This window comes from Aquila chrysaetos, chromosome 8 (genome assembly GCF_900496995.4).
Source record: "Aquila chrysaetos chrysaetos chromosome 8, bAquChr1.4, whole genome shotgun sequence".
NCBI lineage: Eukaryota > Metazoa > Chordata > Aves > Accipitriformes > Accipitridae > Aquila > Aquila chrysaetos.
Genome location: NC_044011.1, coordinates 41025076 through 41042113, shown reverse-complemented (window position 1 = coordinate 41042113; position 17038 = coordinate 41025076). Strand labels below are relative to the sequence as shown.

The 17038-nt window shown below is 43.4% G+C and overlaps 1 protein-coding gene across 4 annotated transcripts in view; it reads right to left on the bottom strand.

Annotated features, from left to right (window-relative positions):
* ALG9 (ALG9 alpha-1,2-mannosyltransferase) overlaps positions 1–17038 on the bottom strand; it is a 34650-nt gene that overhangs the window by 795 nt on the left and 16817 nt on the right. For 2 of the 4 annotated variants that reach the window (XM_030022788.2, XM_041125446.1), the window contains exon 14: positions 9852–9982. The exons of 1 other annotated variant lie outside the window; for it this stretch is intronic. In XM_030022788.2, coding sequence (XP_029878648.1) covers positions 9852–9982 — 131 coding nt within the window. Of the gene's footprint in view, positions 1–6281; positions 6652–9851; positions 9983–17038 lie in introns of those variants that run through there. One more of the 4 variants, XM_041125445.1, reaches the window with a different exon arrangement.

The window sequence follows — 17038 nt, the reverse complement described above, 5'->3', positions numbered from 1 at the left end:
CTCTTGTGCTGATCTTCTGTTGAGGGTATTGAATTAAAGAGGGATGGACTGCTCTAAAGCCTACAAGGCAGTTTGCTGCAGGCTGCCAGCATTGACTCCATGCCCTGCTAGTGCTTGGAGCTGGCATTTCACAGCACTTTGCAACAATTGGACCAATGGAGTACTCAAGCATGGAGGGTTTAATGGCTGCATCAAATTAGTACCTTTTGTTTGGTTGCTAATTGCTGGAACTGTGCTAGCTAAGTACATTTTAAATGCATGTATTCTCTCACTGAGCAAACTAATAGAAAATCCAGGTTTAAATGTGAAGCACACGAATATAATGTCCTTCAGCAGCAGCACTGAACCTTGCTAGAAGCTTCAAAAATTTGAGCAACTTACTGAAGTCCAGGCTGGGGCAGTCTTGCTTCCTCAGCATTGATGCTTATCTCTTTTTAAGATCAACTTGTTGGTAAACTATCAACCCCTGACAGACATAAGTCTAATTCCATCCCCATAAAGCTTGGAAAAGCAGCAGCAGCACTCAAATTTGATTTGCAGCATGCTAAGTGGTCAGGGACGGTACACACAACCAGCATGTACTTGCTGGTCACTGCAATTCACACAGCTTTGCTGGTAACACAGCCAAGGTTCTGGACATCCAACTCAAGTCACTTTTTCAGAAGAAAGATGAATTGTGTTTTGTTTGCTTATTATAAGGCAGCACTGGATATCTTTCAAAAATGCAGTGTAAAAAACAATGGCAGGAACTGCCACTGTGAACTACATCTCCCCGGAGGTTCCCAGGGTTCTTAGACAGCCTTACTGTAATTCATCTGAGAACAAGCAGCTCCTGATCTGCAACTTGGAGTAAAAGACTGTCCAGGAAAAGACTGGTGGTATCTACTTGCATTGGCATAGCACCACTCAGCAGCAGGGTCCTGTTACATAAGATGCCATACAAGCACAAATCAAGACATTTTTCAGTTGAAACGTTCCCTCTTTAGAAAGACAAAGCGACAGACAAAGCAGTATTCTTGCCACACTGGAGAGGGGAAACTGAGGCAGAAAGTATTGTCTAACCTCAGAGAGACTGAGCAAGTCTGAATTACTAAAATTGACAAGTCCCACTTCTAACTGTGAGACTCTGCCTCCTTTCAACATCCAGCATCTTGTAAGCCTGCTTTTTGCCAAGCGCTCAGCTTGTGCTTTAGGATATAAAAATGCTGATTGCTTCATTCTGAAGAACAAAAAGCTCACTGATAATGCTAGGCCCTTTATAAATTGCAAAGCACCCAGCAAAGTCCCTAAATAAAAGAATCACTGGAAATGGTTGCTCTTTGTGAATTCCTGAGGTGCTGGAATCGGGAACATGTTCAAAGCATGTTAGTAGCAAATAACTAGGGAGAAGATGGTAATTTTGGTGTATTCTGAACAAGGAACATTTTTTGCAGCTGTCATTTCCTTGTGCCTGTAAATTGGAGGTCAGCCCTCCCTCCAGTCACTAGAAGCAAAGGCATCCGTTTGAAAACAAGTGTTTGAGTTTCCTCCTCCATCCCTTGTGGCTAAAGAACATCATGTCATGGCTGAACTTACCCTGGCATCTCCTCCTCTGAGCCTAACAACCCACCATTGCTATCATGGCTGCTCTCTGTGAATGGTGTGGTTTCATTTCAATTCCCTTTAGCAAAGAAAAAGAAAAGAAAGAAAAACAAGAAAAAGCAACTGTGTTCAAGCTGCTTGGGATGCTGTTTAAAACAAGGAAAATTAAAAATAAGGTAGAGTACCAGCTTGCTGCTACATTGTAAGAAAGGGACAGAAACTAGCACAATTCCCCAGAGCTCTGGGTGTGTGCTTGGGTTAAGATGAAATAATTTGTTGAATTAGCCTTGTGTGGTTTAGCTCAGGGACAGAGAGGAAGGCAGCAGTATCAGCTGAGGCTGAGGTCCCCAGTATACAGTCTGTAGCACTGAAAATGCTTTCAGCCGCTCAGTCCGGTCATAGAGCTGCCTGCAGTCAGACCACAGCATCAAGTTCACATCCTCCCCTTGATTTGGATGCATCTACATACTGACAGTCTGCCCAGGCCAGCACTGTACGACACAGTGGGCACCCAGTAATGGTGAATCTGATTGCTGGTGCAACGGAACTAAGTGCGTGTGTTTATCCTCAGTGCTGGTGCCTCTCACAGCTCTGCAGAAACACTGCTATCCTGTCTGTACTTCCTCTTCTTTATACCTTTTGAGAGAAACACTCCCTATAACTCTTACTTGTTGGTATTCTGAAATATAGGCCCAATGCAGCTCGCATGGTTGTGCTCACATGGTCTTTATGGCATAGGTCCAGAATGTGCAGGATTCAGCTTTGCTTTCTAGACCAAAAGGATATTCCAGGTGCTGGCAGTAGCAAAAAATCTCCTTCCAAATAAGTCAGCTCAGTGTAACCATCCTGAGTTTGCATACAGCCTGAAATAACAACTCTGAGCAATGAAAGCTCTCCGCATGCTCTTAACTTTGCTGGCAACTCAGCCCTTATTAGCAGCAGTTTCAATGTCAGTGTTCACCGTTTCACAGTTTATCTTAGCAGTGAAACGGGCGGGGAAAATACTATTGGTAAAAAGAAGATCAAAAAAGGAGAGGCAGGAATGACTGATGGAAAAAAATACCAAGGGTGGAAAATGACGAGAAACGCAGAGCAGAAAGATAGCTGCTCTTCCCACCAGTGGATGTCATACATAATGCCAAGGCACTCATGACAAATAACAATACAGTGAACTGCTGTATAAAGGCCACAGCTGATCTACATTCCTGCACTCCTCCCCCAAAACAAGAAGTACATGCTCCAAGAATGGAGAGCTGTAAATCTCATTCAGCCAGAGACCCCAAAAGTGAAGTTCACCCTGCTCTTCAAGGTGAAATGATGTATTACTCAAACTGTCAAGTCCACAAGGAGTCCTTGGTTTCTACCAGGTGTTAGCTAGTCAGGCTGCTGGTGCCATAGCAAAATGACTCTTCACTAACAAGACTTACAAAGGTGAAAAGGGAACAGTTTACATTGGTTCCAATTACCCAGTCTAAGGACACAGGTTAAAAAAAGGCAACAGAAAATAAAAGAGGCATCTTAAAAATAGTAACACTTATGTGCTCAGGTAATCACATCTCAGATATAAAAACATGAAACCCTGAATACGGCATGGTAAATGGTAGCACCAACATATCTGCTCCACAGCTATAAGGTCAGCCTTTGTATTTGTTCAGCAGCAACTTTGTCACTGAAAAGAGACTCAGACTGGACACAAGCACAAGGCTGCTCTCTCTGCTGCTGGTAACTACGCAGTAACAAAGCCCTGGATGCCTGCTCTCATCAGCAGCCATAAGAGAACCATGGTTGCTGATGCACCTACAGCTCAGGAGGTCATGACAGAGCTTTAAAATCAGACAGAGAACCTTTACCTCCTGTCACCTCACTTCGTCAGGCTCAGCAACCTCAGACAACACATGGCACATGGAAAGGGTTGGGATGACAGATGACAGTGAATATATATAATGTTCTATTTGCATTTGATTCTAAATTTGTCCCCCAGAGACTGTGCATGTGTGTAGCCTTAATCAGCATAGAGCTCCCAAGCAGCATGTTGGTAGCAAGATCAAGGCCACAATCACTCCAAGCTGTGTAGCCAAAGGTCTAGTGCAATGCTACTGGAACATTGATGCTCTCTTTCAGAGGTGGGTTCCAGGCTGGAGCCAGGCAACAGGCAAATTCTTCCCAGCTCTTGCTGTGCTCCAGACATGGGAGGTATTCCACATTCCAGGGGGAGTCTGAATTCTTTGCCAGTTTTTTGGTCTCTAGGGGAGCAACTGCTGCAGCACCCAGAGCAGCTCCCAGTTAGGACAGAGGTGCTAAGCGTATTTCCGTCAATTACCTATTGGACTTCAGGAGAAAGCAACTCAACAGTCCTATTCTACTAATGCCAGTGGAGGCTCTTCTGGAACAGAAGCAAGGACTGCTAAGTGAAGATGTTCAAGTCCACCCTCCCAAGCTCATAGACTGACATGGAATGGAAGCAGTTAGATACATGTAGTGGTGGGAGATTCTTCCTAACTGCATCTTGTAACATGAACTTCTTACCACAGTGACAGCAGAATTCAGAAAGAAGCATGAGAAGGAAGAAGAGAAGGGAATGGCAGAAAGAAGAGGCAGGAAGAAGTTGAATCTCTGCCGCATGGGCAGGACCTAGTACCTTCTAGCTAAGGGCATACACAGGAAGCTCATGATCAAAGCTCTCTGAAAACCCATTAACATTTGTACTTCCTCTAGGTGTTAAATTTTGTACCAACCATGCACCTAAGAAGTAATTCAGCTACTTGTAAAACAAAAGTAGGGAAAACATTTCATGTAACATGGAGGAAAGCACCATTAAAGGGAATGAGACAGAGTCTCTTATCAAACCAGGGTAATGATATGCTAGAACAAGGTGACCGAATCATTAATTTTGCACTAAGAATAATTTTTTTGATAGAAAACCCAAGCGTTTGGAGCAAGCAGACAGCTCAGCCTGAAGAGCTGGAAAATATGTGCTCCTCAGTGGGGAGCTGTAATATATTTCCCCTTTTCTGTGCCAGATTTGGAGTGCTCAGCCAATATAGAATTAAATGGACCTTGGCAAAGCAGCTTCCTGAGGAGCATAATTAGCTGGTGGCTTGGAGTGCTCTCTAATTCAATTAGCAGCACCATTTATCAGAGCCAGCTGAGATTTACTTTTGCACTTGCTGACGTCAATGTGAGACTTGCAGCGAGTCCCAGAAGCCTCCAGTTCAGCAGGAGTGAATTGAACTGCTGGGGTCATTTATTTTCAAAGAACAAGAGCTGGAGTTTCGTTTTGGGTGGGGAGGTGTTTGATGGCTTTTTTTTCCCCAAATGCTCCTTGCTCTGCAACCACTGAGCTGCAGACCTGAAATCTACACTGGCAGCTTCCCTTGCAGCTCAGTTCAAAGTGACACTTCTTCTGTTCCTCCTTCCATTTTATAAAAAAAGCTGCATTTTCATAGTGTTTTTACACTTACTTCATAGGTAGCAGGAGACATTTCCAAATCATTGTGTGGAAGCAGGTGCTGGATTTGAGACATGCGTCATTCTGCTGAGCTGGGGAGGGGGGGAAGGTACATGCTCAGAAATGTGAGCAGCCTCGATCATTACAGGCGTTCTTGATGCATCTTCACTGACTCTACCCACAGACCTGTGTGTCTGACCCTGGGAAGAACTCTCCCCACAGATCTACTAGCTCGGGATCCTTTCAGCTTACCAATTTCTGGCACCTAACATTCTGTTACAACTGTGTTACAGCCACTCTCCTGCAGCTAAACTCCCCAGAATGATCAATTTCTCAACTCTAAGAGAGACAGCGCTGCCTAGATTTGTTGTCTCAAATGAAAACAGAACAAAAACACAGAAGTGTTTTTGCTGGGATTTCCATACCTTCTCTGCTATCAGGCCTGCCAACAACTTTCGGGACTACAGAAGTACTTGTTGCATCCCTGAAACAGTCTCAGGGCATCACTGATGCCCTCAGAGAACCTTCCAGCTGGACAGAAGGCAACTCTCAGTGTCCTCCCTCTGAGGCTCTGCAGTGCTTGGTACTCTACAGACTGGGATAAGGACAGAAGCAAGCAAAGCAAGGGCTGACTAGCAGCAAGGGAGACTGCTGCAGCCATAGACAGAAAGATGCAGCAGTAGTACTTCCTTTGTAAATGAGGTTTTCCAATCTCAACAAAAGGACAATAGCTAATGCCTGGGTCTGCAGGCTGAGACAGACCCTCGCATCTCATTCAATTGCTAGGAAGATCTGTGACTGCCAATAGCTAACTCATCTGTCAGCTCCCAATCTACTGCAAAACTTGTGTCATTTCCCCTTTTGAAAATTGCTTGAGCCCCATTATTTTATGCAAGTCACAACTCAATCACACTCAGGGAAAAAAACCAAAGCAAACAACGCTGTCTTACTTTAGAAATGCTATGACGCATTTAGAGCAAGGAGCTCAACAGATTGATGAACCTTTGCCATGGGAAACCTCTATATGGATGTTGCAGCAAAATTCTAATACTCGGATGCAAAACAATGCAATGGTATTTACCTGCCACCGCTATTATGTAGTTGAAGCTCCTCACTCTTTCATTCATTGCCAATAAACTCTTGGAGACAAGTGGGGAGCTAACCAACTTTTGTTCCAAATGGGAAACTGCAACACAGGGAGGGTTTAAGAGACCTGGACAGAGTCATGGGAGCACCAAGTTCCAGCTGAGCCCCTTAATCACTCATCCACCTTACCTCTTCTCCAAGGGCCAAATTACAGAAAGAAATTAAAAATATATGACAAAAATTATGAAGCAGGCAATCCAAAAAGAGCCTTTTGGAAATTTCTCTTGCTCATGCTGTTGTGGATGGGCAGGCAAAAGGGGCCTTGACCTTGTCTGTAGCATCCAATTTTAAATGTGATACCTTTAAATGACACACTGGCTAAAAGCAGGGCAGATCAGACCTTTTATTGTTTGTTCTTTCTGCTCTTCACTGTACCATGAGCTGTCTTGGGAAGCTGTGCCCACTGCTATGCATTTGCCCTGCTAGGCAGGCCATGGTTCCTGGCTTACTGTTCTTCTTCAGGGGGAACAGAGAATCTGTCAGACAAGCAGAGTGACAAGATGGGGAGACACTGCTGGTTCTCTCATCCCTCACATCAGTGGTACCCCCCAGGTAAGCACATGCCCTCCTAGTCCTTCAGGAGTATTGTGCACTCAAGCTGCCCCACCTACCAACTGCTGAAGGACTGCTGAAGGGACAGAGCCCAGCCCTCCAAACTGCGGGAGCTCAGGATGTACTGACAGCAGGGATGGAAATCAGATCTGCTGCTATGGCAACCTGGCCTCCTCCACTGGTGAAGGCACCACACCTCCCCTCTGCTCCAGCTGCGAGGCGTTGATAAGGAACAGCATGGAGAATTTCCATGCAGCACAAACACAGGAGCAGAGGAGGCTGACAGGCGACACCAGCAGGGCTAAGGATCTGACTGCCTGATCTCTTGGGACATGCTCTGCAAACCCTCTTCTATTCCAGTCTCCCACTAATGCAACAGCATCTGTTGTTAAGGTGGACACAGCAGCCAGAAGGATTCCCTTTCCTTCCCACCACCTTTAGATGTTCTGTTCTAAGGTCTTGGTGATTGCTTACCCAGGGAGTATGCTCCCCTTTCCCCACCCCCAGTATTCTGTCTTTACATCTCATCATTACCAGGATCAGTACGCTCTGAAGTTTCAGGATCTCTCTGTGACTCCCAGCTTCTCACAACAAGCTGCTGCTCTGTGGTGAGATCCTACCTTTGCTACAACAAGCCAAGCCATTACTTCCAGTGGTAACAGCCACATGTACTCTCCCTTCACAAGCCAGACATGAAGGACCACACGCAGAAATTGACATCGGTGTACTAAGTGGGTTACCAGAGTTTGGCTGCAGGCTTGCAGAGATGCTCAGCCAACAAGAAACATACAGCTTGGGAATCTAGCTGGAGTTTAGATGATCTAAATGCAACACATAGTATCATATATCAAATCAAAATGATTGCACAGGTTTTCACTGCCAAGCTTGGGACTAAGTTACCAGCCTCAGCAAGAAGTACTTTGACAGCATCTCCCCTAGAAGCACAGAGCTGCAACGCCACAACTACCTATGTATTCAGCCAAATTCCTGAGAAGCCAGCCAGATATTTATGCTTGGCAGGGTGCAGGGGTTTAGCTGTAAATAGGGAAATTCCCTAATCCTATCAATTTTCCCTAATAAGGAGGGGAAAAAAGAAGAAAGAAAAATGTCATAGAGTGACTCATACGGAAACAGCATTAAAGCAGTGAAGAGAGTGACAAGGACTCAGCTAAGCACTGAGCTATGCGTTTGGCTCTAGCTTAACTCCTTGCACTGATTCCACTCAGCATCACAGGCTGCAGTAGGGTCAGGATTGAGATGGTATCAGATGTACACACACCTTACAGGAAAAATCCCCAGCCAAGTTAGGAATGAACAAAAAAGCCTGGGTGAAAGTGGAGGACTCGAAACACTTGTGTCCGTCCTTTGGTAAAGCCCACAGTTGCAGACTCAACTCTTTCCCCACAAAAGGAGCAGATACACCGTGCTGTTGCTTCCAGACAGATGCTGGTTTGTATTCAGCAAGGCACAGCCTCTAAGGGGATACAAAACGGGTTCAGAAGAGGGAACAGTGGTATGTCTCTCATGAGCTTTAATCAAAAGCTCAGAGGCTATGGGTGGGGCTGAAAGTGCAATAATCCAAAAAGCCCCATGAGGCAGACCAAATCCTTCTCTACCAAACATTAGCTAAGTACAGGAAAAGTGAACAAAAGTGGAAAGAAGCCATGGAGAATCCAGGACATGCTGGAGAAGTCTGGGAGATGTACAGCCATACCAGAATAATTCCCTTTGCTTTCATTAGGCAGGCTAGCATCTCTGTGGCAGACAGCTGCTACCTCTGAAAGCACACCTAGCAAATTACATTCTCATGGTTAACCCAAGGTGTCTTAAGGCTCATTTGGACCTGACTCAGTGCCTCTGATTGACTTCAAAGGACTTTAGATCAGGTCGAAACAATCAAAGGTTGGCTGTTCAGCAGAAGATAGCGAGATAAACCAGCTTTAAAAACACATGAATATGTCTTCAAAGCAGAAATGTACATTCAGGGGTATATGCTCTGTCAAGGAGTCCTTTGCAAAACTCTTATGCAGATGCTTCTATTGCCTCATTAATAAGACTCATTGGCCATCTCATTCTCTCTTCCTAAAGTCCTGCCCAAATATAACAGCAGGTCTCTCAGAAAACATAGTTAATGAAAGACCTTGCCAAGAAAACTTGTTTGTGTCAGCAAGCTGGGAACATTACAGCACTCTTGGGAGATGCTCTAACATTATCACTCTTTCTCACTGTTCAACTGCTTTTACCAGCCCCCTCCCTGGAGGGTCCTGTTACTAGGAAGTAATAAGGTCTCACATAGAAAATAGGAGGGCACTGAACCCTGTGTTAGTTTTTTACAGAGATTTTTTCCAGTCAGCCTCTCTGTCCTGTTATGACAGCTCCGCGACCAGAGCTTTAAATGACTAAATAACTATCCCCTTACAGCTGAGGGTTTCTGTATTTGCAGGAATGTATTGACAGTTTGACAACCCTGATTCCACCCCGTTAGCCTGGAGGAGAGCAATTTCAAACTCTGCTTCTCCTGGAAATTCCTATTCAGACACACAAGCAAGTTGTTCAGTGAGCAGCTAAACTAATGAAGAATGGATTCTAACAGAGGTCTCTTCCATGGATTCTCTGATGCCTAATAAAGGTGTGACTTTGCTGACTTTTCACTTGAGATTGCCTCCTCTCTCTGTCTGTCAGCTTTCATAAAATTTGTAAGAGCTCATGCTCTTTGAGACTGACTTACACCTGTCTGGAATTTGGCTGAAACAAGACAGCAGATCCAAAAGTCTGTTGGGAGATGATGACATACACCTCATTTCTTTAGAAAGCAAAACAAAAAACATTACTTCAGCAAGAAGTGCACAGGGAGGATTCTTTTTAAAAATAATCCTTCTTATTACCCTTCTGAGCTAGCTTCGCCCTCTAAAGCAACCTAGGTCATAAATATTGCAAGTACAAGTCTGACAAAGGCTCCACTGTAGCGAGCAAGCTGCCTTTACTGGAAACTGGATTTCAAGCTGGCATTTGCCAATATATCTTTCTTCCCTTTATATAGCTACTTCTGCAAGCTGATAATTGAACAGAATCATTCACAGACCTGCTAGCCTTTCTCCCTCCCTCTCAAATGTGTAAAGCATACCTGGAAGCATCTAGGAATGGCTTGTAGGCAATGGTTACCCACTCTTCTTTGTTGGAGGAATACCTTGGCTCCCTTGGGGTTTCAGCTGCTGTATCCAAGTCCACCAGATAGTGGCATTTGGAAATGTCAGTCTGCAGAAAGAAAGACATTCTTGTCATTTATTTCCTGTAGGCTTCTGGTTGTATGTGTTCATTTATACAGGCTGTTACTTATCAATGAGAAGGTGGTTAAATTTCTAGCAACAGGCAAATGCTTCATGCAAGATACATGGTAAAATATTTTGAATGTGTTCAAGTAAAACCTTTATGGGGGAATGCAAGCTACCACTACTGCTCTGATCATAGGAAGAGAGTCCTAGGATCCCCCTCTGAGGAAGCACCACTGCCAGCTCTCTTACTGAGGAACTGGCAAGTCACAGAGGGGAATTTGAGGAGGCAGAACCAATTCTGTTGATGTTTTTCCTGGTGGTTCTCTAACTAGCTATTAAAGACTTCTTACAATGCTGACTCCCCAAGCTCCCCAGGCAAGACTTCACTATCTTTATTGTTAGAAAGGTTTCCTGATGTCTACACTGGATTTTTTCTGTCTCAGTTCATGCCTGTTCCTACTTGTTTTACATCCTGAACAAGGAAAACATCATTTTCTTTGTGATAGTTTTTACATACTAGAGTTCTGTTATCTGAAGATGGTTCTTGTCTTCTCTACAACCCTAATTTACTCTATAGTCATGTTTTCTACCCCTGTGATCATTCTTATGGGTCTTCAATTAGTCACATCTCTCCTGAATACAGTGCCCAAAGCAGAATGTAGCACTTTAATGAAGGACCTTCTAATGCAGAGCAGCAAAGCAACAGTTGTACAACATGCTCCTGTGGATATAACCCTCTATGTGGCTCATCTCTTTACACAGCAGCATGGCATTACTAAGTTGTATTCATCCAGTGACTCATTGCACCCCTGGATCCTTTCCTGAAGGACTTGTGCCTAACTGTCTAGTCTTCAACCTGCATTTATTCACCTAATTATTTCTGTCTAGTGCACTGTCCATTCTAAATTTCATCCTTTTTTTTTTAATCCTTTCTCTAATTTGTCAAAATCTCTTTGAATTCTAATTACATACTTTCTCTCACATCATTTGTTATTTAATAAGTCTATTGCCTATTTCTCCTTCCCCCCTGCAAATCATTGATAAAAACTCTGAAAAGGACAGACCTTTGCAGTTTCCAGTACATCGTCTCATTCTGAGTGATCTATGGATAACTACTCCTATCACTACTGTTAACAGCAGTTCATGAATTCTGCCCCAAAGTGCATGCACAACAGTGAGAAGGGCACCTTATGTCAAGGCACATCCAGAGGAATATTTCTGTAGACCAGAGGAACACTAGACATGGATGCTGGGAAGTGTACCAACTCGGCACTCATTTGTCATAATCATGAACTGTTTGTAATGTATAAACATCCAAAGACGCTGCCAATTAACACCTTGTATAGGTGCTGTCCTGGCCCTAAATAATGTACAGTCAAGTTCACACAAAAGGCTTGACCTACTGCCCAAGAAAGACAACAAAGTACAGACCAGATCAGGCTGAGGGGAGCCAGTGCCTCACCCTCAGGTTTATCCTCCTGTAAGAAACAGTGTATCTGCCAACTTTCTGCAAAAGAAATCCCCTCACTCACCTAATTTTTCATGCCTTCTTTGGAAGTGCTTTTAGAATCAGTTGCACGTAATTCCAGCACATTTGGCTCAGAACACATACAGATCAATATGGGTTACCCACAAGGATCACACAAGCTTCACAACCTGTTAACTCTGCAAGCCTCATGGTACCGGTCTTCTCATCTCATGGCAGGGCTTAAGCAGAATCATAGAAAACAGTAAGTAGTTCTGGTAGAGTAAGCTTGGTGTCTGGCTCAAATTATGGTGGGGTTTGTGCATGAATAACCTGCCCTGTAGCACTGATGACCCTCACTGCCTCATTTGCAGCAGATGGACATCACATTGCAACTCTCAGACCATGTGGACTTGGTATCAGCACAGTCATGCCTTTATCAGCTGCCTATGACGCAAGTTAACTGCTCTGTCCTGACCAAAATGTTTGGCAACACCCTGCCAAATTATGAAAATGCATTCGAGGAAGCATTGGGAACATCACAGGAATGAATTATGCGTGTGACCTCCCAGATAAATGAGCTGCGGGCAATGTCCTCAGGAGACTCACGTTATGCAACCTTCTCCTTCCTGCAGGGGAGAGTGCTCTTGGATATGAACAGGCTGTACTGTTCATTTATATGAATATCCTCTGTCCTTTCTGCCTAACAGCCCCCACCTCCTGCCCTTTTCTCGCCCCTCCTCACAGGTACCCCTACAGATGTGCACTTGAGCTGCTGAGGAATAAAAACTCTGCCAAGACAAATGTGAACTGTCAAGTACAAAGAAGACTTGAGCTCCTACCAGGACAAATTTCATTTTAATAATAATCATCAGATGTGAGATAAATTTCATATGAGGTAGCCCAACAAGAGTCTACATTGTGTAGAAACCTCTGCATTGAGTGTAAGAGATCTAGAAGAGAGGATAGGTTACAAATAAGGGCTGATGTCCTCCTGTTGAAGATCTAAGTGTCTTTAAGTGATCTAAGTCACATTTTCAAAAGTGAAATAATCCCAAGCCTAAATCCATGTTTAAATTGTACCAGGGTAGCTACATTGTTACAATACACCAGAAGAATGAGCGCCTCTCAGATGCAGTGTACAGCAGCAGCAAGGTTGAGCTTTGCTGGCATAATGATTTTCAGCCACTAAAGCAAAGCAATTTCCACCACGTATTGCCTCTGTACCTGGGTATTTTGCTGACATTAGGTTTTGTCAGCCAAAGGTCACACTTTCACATATCAGGCACCGTCTGGCAAGAGCTTGCAGTAGTGACCTGAGAGGCACTAGAAGTCAACAGGACTGATACTTGCAACTATCTTATGCTCTTGTGCCACTTCCAATCAGATTAATCTGAAAGTTCTATCTCCAGTACTTCTTTCTGTCAACTGAGAACACACAGAATTCCTGCGTGCTTTTTCTGGCTCTGTTGGTCTGCAAGCCAGCCTTGTGGCACTACAATATTCCCAACTGATGAAGGGGACTAATGATTCCCACTTCTGCCTCATATGTTATTAAGCATTGTACATTAAAACGTAGTACAGTATTTTGAATTTCTGAGAAAAAACACCAGTGAAGTACAGCACATCCTAGTAATTCTTGGTGATTTCCTTCAATAATCTAGGTATTTTTATTTGGGAGACATCAGGGAAGTAGAATACATGCATTTAGATTAAAAAAAATTACATCACCAGAGTCCTTGCTCAGGTTAAGCGGAACAGAAGACAGGGCATAACTTCCAATCAATAAATATTTGCAAATTGTAACATGAGTCTCATTAGTTGCACGGATGTTTCACCCAGGTGGAATACAAAGGAGAAAGGAAGGGGACTTAACATGGGAATTTAGGAAAAATACCAAGTTTTCAACTGTGGTATCTCAGTCTACAGCTGCCACCAATCCCTGCATGCAGCAGGACAGGGTTATCAGAATGCCAGGCCACTTTGTGCCATCTAATCCCAGCCCTATTAGCTCAGCAAACACCAGGGAAACTGCCAAGCAAATAAAAGGTCCAGCCAGCTCCTCCCAAACACCCTGCTGCTGCCAAGCTTGTGTTTGAACTCCCAACTGCATGAACCGGAGGACAGGTGCATGCTTCTAACATGTCTCCTTCCCACTCCCAGGTATAAACAAGGACATCTTCCACTAGCAATCCAGTGTACTCCCAGGAAAGAAATTCATGAGGAGGCTAAGTGACCCGTAAGGAAATTTTTGTGCTAGGCTAAGAACTTCCATCATGTGTCTCGGTATAAACTGGTTACAAGATTTTTTTGAAGACAGCAACAAAAACAAATCATTGTGCTGAATTAATGTCTGGAAACAGGCTCCGTGGCCCCAGCATCACACAGCATCATAATCAGATCCTGTCAACAGTGCACATGCAAAAAAAATTGTCTCTCAGCTGGTGACACAAACTCTTGGTCCTTATTCATTCCTCAGGGGCTCTGAACAGAATGCAGATTGCAATCTCACCTTTTTCATGCACAAGATTTTCAATGCGCAAGCTACAGGGGAGTTCTTGCAAGGTCAGATCATCACTGACCTTTGTAAAATGACAGACCTCTCCAGATTTATTTCTTTTTTTTTTGCAAACAGTCAGGGCAGCAGGGGCTGGAAGGGAAAGACTAAGGTCCCTATCAGGAGGAGGACTCACATTAATAAGTTATGTGCCTGTTGGAAGAAACATGATCCAAGTTTGGGGAGCAACAAGTTCTGCTCCATTTGGTTTCACTGACTTTTACACAGAGGGCCCATGGCCTTTGTAAGAGATCTATATGCACTCCTTAGGAGGCCAGCTCTCCCAAGTGGCAGTTTTCCCTTTAGTTAACAATGGCAGAACACAACATACACAGTCGTGTCTTGCTGGTTGCACAACAGTGTGTACATCTCATCAAGTCAGAAAAAAAAGGTTACGTGTGATGACCAGGTGTTTCAACAAGGAAACAAATTTCCTTAGAGTCACTCACTGCATACATTTGCCACATTGAAAAGATGAAGAAAAAGGCAGGGCAGCTATAGCTGGATTAGTCAAATGAAAATCTAAGACCCCTTAAACCAGGTTTGCAAAGGCCTCTACCCATCAGTTACCCTAAATGCAGGCAGCTGAGATTCTCCAAGATGACCATGTCTTATTCTGTCTTACTCCCTCAAACTCCTCCTTGCGGGATCCCACATTTCAGTTTGCATTCCCACAAAATTGTATGCAAACTTCCTTGGACGTGCTTGAATTCACTTTTCTGAAGCACCTTTGGGGTTTATTGTAACAATTTAGGCTGAAAACAATTTAATTAGGTGGATACCAGATGGCTCCGTGGCATCACAACTGAGTGGCAAATGAAATTACACAATGGGAAGCTCAGCTGAGGAGAATGTTGAATCCACTTCTTGCACTGTATGAGAAGAACATTCCAGGCCCTAAGAGAGGTTCTGGCTCATTAGCAAAAAGACTCCCAAACCACTAACTAAGTTTTTCTGTAAGTGATGTAGAGTCATTCAGAGAAAGACAAGTTACTGCCTCAAGCACTAAGACTGATCTCACTTCTTCCATTCTAAATGCTCCCCTAAAAGGGCTGGCACTTCCAATGCATATGAATTATCTGCCAGCTGAAAGACAGATTTCCCTTCTACGATTCCAAGTAGAGCACAGTGCATTCTTACAAGTTACAGTGAAGCTAAGGATAATATTCATCCTGGTCAGAGGGCCAACACAGCACCTATGCATTTATTTGGGGATTTACACAAGATTTTGGTCATGTACAGACCTTGAAATGTTTCTTTGTAGAAAGAAGTCAGTCTTAGTAAACGGAGCTGCAAGGAATTTCTAAATTACATCCTATCCTCTTCTGTTCTCCTTTCCTTTTCCTCCTCCCACTCTTTTTTTAGTTGATGCAACCGCTATGCTAAGTGGTGGAGAACTACACTTGATCACATCCTGAATAACAGGAGTGAGCACAGTATAGTACAGAGATGGAGCTAAGTGCACAGCCTGCTGCTGTACTGCTGCAGCCACACGTCTCTCACTGGTGTCTGGATGGATGTTAGCCTGGCCACACAGAGCACAACAGGAGCTTGTCTGGTTTACCACAGATAAACTTCAACTGTTTTAAGCAAAACCAGAGATGTTTTACTGATCACTCAAGTGCGTATTTCCAAAATGAAACCAAGCTTCAGGTGGTTCCTATGGTTCAAAACAGAGCTAAAGGAAATTGGAAAAGAAGTGAAAATAAAGTAGTTAAATTTCCTCTGAAGTCAGGAGTTTTTAACAGTTTCAGGTTTAGGCCTAACCTACTGTTCCTGCTTGGATACATCTTTCTAAGAAATAATACTCCTTATTTCTTTCTTAGCAGTTTTAGAGACAAATTAATCTCCTCAGTAGGACAAGTACAAGTTAAGATGCTGTTCAACATGATTGAGGAAGGAAGAATTGCAAAACAAGATCAAATCATTCTTTTCCCCAGTGTCTCATAGCAACAGAAACACTGAGATTTACTCTTCAATTTTCAAGCACAGCAGTAATAAATACTTATACTTGAAACAGAGAGATCAGTCCCATTTCTGGAGCCATTAATTGGTTTTAAGCTGTCCATGGCTCAGATAATCCTTTTGAACCATTTGTTTTCTCCCATTTAAATTGACCAACAGACTCATGCTATTTAGATTTATTCGCTATGATGGTCCTTTCCAGTGCTTGCTAACTGTTTTTTTGGTTTTTTTTCTAAATCTGGGTATGCTTGCACTTGTAAGCTAACTAAACTTGTGAAAATACCTTGTTCTCTTGGTGTTATTAGCAGGTCAGAAGTAAAAGTTTTAAAACCCCATTTAAAATTCACATTTAGTAACTAATTTCTAATGTCCTAAGTGTTTTTGCTTGCATGAGAAATAACAAAATTGTAGGGTGACGTTAAGAAACAACCATGAAACAAAAGTGTGTTTTGCTCCATTAGTCACAGGCTGTGCACCAGCCAGCTGTCTGTGCTAAAAATACGCCACAGGTAAAGATTTTGTAAATTAAATGCACTGCAGCAGACAGCTTCTCTCAGGTGGGAACACACCTCCTTCCCATTTCCAGTAACTACATAATGAGGCTCAAAATAAGAGAGCTTTAACCCAGAAGATTGATCCCTGCTTTTACCCGCAGTTTGCTCCTGTGTTACAGTACTGCCTTTCATCCACTTCTGTGAGCAAATCACAAGTGCTTGTACAATTTCTAACAGGCCAAAGTCATGAGTCACATAAACAAGCACATGTCTACTGTCTTCAGCCAGGACAGACCCACTCATGTAAACCAGAGACCTGGTGTACTACATGTGAGTGCTTCCTATATACTGATGGACATACCAAAGCTATCCTCCAAGGAGCTAAGAGAGAATGAAGAAAGGACTGCATTTCTTGGCAGTTCCTCTCATTCAACCCTTAGGACAAAAAAGAAAGGATGACTAAGTATCTAGTGCACTGCAAAGAATATTTAGTGCACTGCTAAGATTTAACCTACTAAATAATTTTAAAGAAGTTAGCTGACAATAATTTTAAAATAT